Source organism: Neomonachus schauinslandi, chromosome 13 (genome assembly GCF_002201575.2).
Source record: "Neomonachus schauinslandi chromosome 13, ASM220157v2, whole genome shotgun sequence".
Taxonomy (NCBI): domain Eukaryota; kingdom Metazoa; phylum Chordata; class Mammalia; order Carnivora; family Phocidae; genus Neomonachus; species Neomonachus schauinslandi.
The window spans coordinates 60,974,424-60,978,404 of NC_058415.1; the positions used below are offsets into that span (position 1 = coordinate 60,974,424).

Consider the following 3,981-nt stretch of genomic DNA (forward strand, 5'->3'; position numbering starts at 1 on the left):
AAAAAAAAAAAAAAAAAAAAAGCGGCATGTGCGTACTACTGGATGGCTGGGATATTATTCAGCAATACGAAGGAATGAATTACCGATAGACAAAACAACTTGGATGGATCTCGAGGGCATTATGTTGAGTGAAAAATATCTCAAAGGTCATACACCATATGATTCCATTTTTATGACATTCTTAAATGCCGTAATTATAGAGATAGAGAACGGATTAGTGATTGCCTGGGGTTAGAGACTGTTGGGGGGGGAGGAGGCAGGGATGACTACAAAGGTGTTGCCTGAGGTACATCTTGGTGGTGATGGAATCGTTCTGTATTTTGGTTGCTATTACCCGAATCTACCAGTATGAGAAATTGACATAGAACTATATACACACCCCGTCAATTCTGGTTTTGATGTCGCAGTGGAGTTAGGGAAGATCTAACCCTTGGGGCAAGCTAGGGGAAAGGTACACTTCTCTGTTCTACCCTTGCAACATCCTGTGAATCCGTAATTATTTCAATATAAAAGTTTAAAAGTTGGGGAAAAGGTTCAAAGAAAGAAAATACCATTTCTTAGATGAAGCTGAAATGTACCCCCTTAGGCTCTGCACACGGGTCCTAATTCTTTCCTTGAGGGCCCCCAAACCATATCTGCCGAGAGATTTGCAGACAGTGACTCCATACCAGGATTCTGTTCTTCTGGCTGAGTGGCCCAAAGCACCTCCCCCATCCCTTCCTGAATCTTTTCAAATAGATGTATTTGCCTGAGCCCCCGAGAAATGTTCTTGGCAACATGAAGGACACTATTAATAATGCAGCTGGGGCCACAGGTGTAAACCACAACTGTCCCCAGCACGCTGGGGCATGGAGCCACAGACCATGCATGCTGGGCCAACAGGGGGCCAACCCCGTGGCCTGGCTTGGGCATCGGCATCTCCACTCTGCTGCAGGCCTGGCCTCAGGACGTCCTGGGTCCCAGCTACTCCCACGGCCAGAGCCAGTCTCTCTGCCTGACTGTGGGGGTCGGTCCAGGGTTCACAGAGCCCTCAGGGCAAGAGGCGCTGGGAGGGCATCCCACTCCAGCCCCCATTTTGAGGATGGGGCAGCCAAGGCTGAGAGGGCAAGGGACCAACTCAGTTCGCATAAAAGGACCAAAAGACCCAGAACAACTTTTTTAGAGTCAAATGGCAGCTCAAATGGTAACATCAGTCCCAACTTCCCATTTCAAGCCCACAACAGAATCCATTTAAATAAACAGTGCTATGAAAGGAGAAGCCTGAAGAAAGTACTTACTTATGGAAATATATTTATACCCTATTTATGTTCTTTCAACAAAGCAGTGACACCCAAAGAGCTATTTGCACCTTCTTTACGCTGCATTTTGCTTTGTTTAAGGTGACTTGGGGTGCAAGGGATGGACGACTAGTCCCTCTAAGAGAATGGCCTTGGCGGTGGCGGCAGGAAAGACTGTTCCTCCATTTTGTGAGGTGCTGTGGGGCAAGACTAGGGTGCTGGGCAGAGGTAGATCCACACGAAGCTAACAACATAGAAGCTTCAGGCTCCTCTCTGGCCCGGCCCCTTCATGGTCTTACACCTAATTTTGTGTTCTTTTTCTTCAAAAGAACCTCCCTAAATTCTGGAATACCCAAACCCCACCAAACCGGATCTGCCCTTTTGAGGTTTTTATTTCCCCTTGGCTCCACACTGAGGAGAGCCTTGTGTCCGAGGGGAAGTGTGGACATCTCAACTAGAATAAGGAAGAAATGTCCACTTGCCTTGAGCTTCTCAGCAGCGTCTTCTATTTGGGTTATGTTGCCAACTTGCTGGTGCTTCTTGGCTTCCAACTGCTTTAAACATTCTTGGATGAGTTTCTGTATGTGAAGGAGTTAGGAAAAATTAATACTGTGACTCTTGAGATAACAAGCCACCCCGGGGGTCATCTCCCACCCCTGTATTTTGCTTCAGTTGAGGTATCTGAGACTCAAAAGGTGAGATGACTGGGCCCAGAGTCACGGGGCAAACTGGAAGATGAGCTGGAACTAGGGTCCCTCTGATCCTCAGAGGCCCACGTCAGATATTCTTCAAACCTTGATGCCCCCTCCCTTTTTTCTAGAACAATCCTACTATGACCTGATTTTCTCAAATAGGACCTTAAGGCAAACAGCTTGGGGACAGGGGAAGAGCATTCACTTACAGAGTCAGTATTAACTGAGCACCTACTATGTGCCAGGCCCTGTCATAGGGGCTGCCCTCGTGGAACGTACATTCCAGGGAGCCTGTGGCCCTTTGGCCTGGACAGGGGTTCAGAAAACCTGCATGTGTAAGGTCTGTGGGGGTTCATGCTCCCATCTCTCTCCCACCTGAAATGGCTCCCTTCCATATCTCTGTTTTGTGACTGCTGTTTTTCCACAGGTGTGCTCTGCGACCCTCTTCCCCACAGGTCTGACCTCACCTCTATCTAGGCCTTCTTACGGCTGGCCTTACACTCAGCTGCGGGGCCCAGGTCTGGCTGCCCAGCCAACGGAAAGCTTTCTGAGGGCAGGCCTGCTCCATTCCTGGCTCCGCCCCCAGGGACCAGGGAGTGACCCAGAAGCATCTGCTCAATTGAACACAATGACCAAGGGCTGCCAGCTTCGAGTGGACAGCTGGAGGCACCCAAGAAGCTGTGAGGAGCACCAGCCCCAGAGTCACACGGGACCTCCTAGATCTGAGTCCTGGTTCCCCCTTCATGGGAACCGAGTGAGTGACTTCACCGCTCTAAACCTGTTTCCTCAGCTATAAACATGGAGCTAACCCCACAGCGTCGCCACAGAGAATGAGAAGTACACAGAGCGCTGGGTGCAGTGCTTGGCAGGCACTAAGTACTCGACAGAGTTCTTACTGTCATTGTAACATCCAACAAGCATTTGCTGCTGTGGGCAGCTGTATTCTAGGTAGTGGGTGGGGATGGGGACACAATGGTAACCGAAGTACAAGCCACAGCCTCAAATTCCAGGAGCACATCCTCACCCCACTGTGATTTCTAAGCCTTCAAGTCTAGCTGCTGTCCATCACCCTTCCAGTCCCAGGATGCTTCTCCTGTCAATGCTACCTGGTAAAATCCTACTCAGCCTTCAAGGACAGTTCCAATGGCACTCCTCCAGGAAGTCTTCCTGGGCTCCCTCTTCCTATTTCACATTGTCTTCTCTCTGGCTTCCCAATTACAATACTTACCACACTGTATTGTCACCATCTGTTCTCACCCCACCAGCCAGTGAACTCCTCCAGATGAGGGAAGAATTGATCTATTCCTTAGCTCATGGCACAAGGTATGTGCTGAATGGATGTTTGATGAGTGGATGGAAGGATGATGGATAAACAGGTGAGTGGGTAGATGTGTGAACACAAAATGAGTTCATAGGTAGGTAGGTGGGTGGGTGGACCTGCCCGTGAGACACCCAAGCCCTATCTCTGGAAAGCAGCCATGTTAACTCTGGAGACAGCCTCTGAGGAGCTATTATTATTACAACCATTATATAGATAAGAAAAGGAAGACCTTGGAGGCAGAGGCAGGCCTGAAACCCAGGACTCCACCAACTGGACCAGCCCCCACAGTGCCCATTTTCACCCTGGAGCTCCAAGGTTGTCATAATGTGAAGAGAAAGGTCATTAATCACAGAAGACTTCTAGGAGGAGGAAGGGGTAGAATCTACATCTGTCAGAGACAGGAGGGCCTGCCTATCCCAGGGAAGCAGACGGATTTGACCAGAGCCACAGAACAAGTTGTCCCCAAGGGCGGAACAAAAGTCTAGAGCCCCTGACCACTATTAGGATTCCGCATGGGTGAGGGCTCCAAGGTGAGAATGGGCCAGTGGGGGCAATCCAGCTGTGGAGTCCTGGGCTGAAAGCCAGCCTCAGCTTCCAGGACCTTCCTTTTCTTATCAATAAAATGGCTGTCACAGCTCCCCACAGGCTGTTAAATGCGTGGAACAGGAACTGGCGGGGGGGGGGGGGGGGG

General features: G+C 49.9%; 1 protein-coding gene across 1 annotated transcript in view; it reads right to left on the reverse strand.

Annotated features, from left to right (window-relative positions):
• The window catches only part of TRIM14 (tripartite motif containing 14), a 32,649-nt gene that overhangs the window by 27,764 nt on the left and 904 nt on the right, over positions 1–3,981 (reverse strand). The window contains 1 exon segment of the mRNA XM_021691628.1: positions 1,760–1,855. Within this exon segment, the coding sequence (XP_021547303.1) occupies positions 1,760–1,855 (96 nt within the window).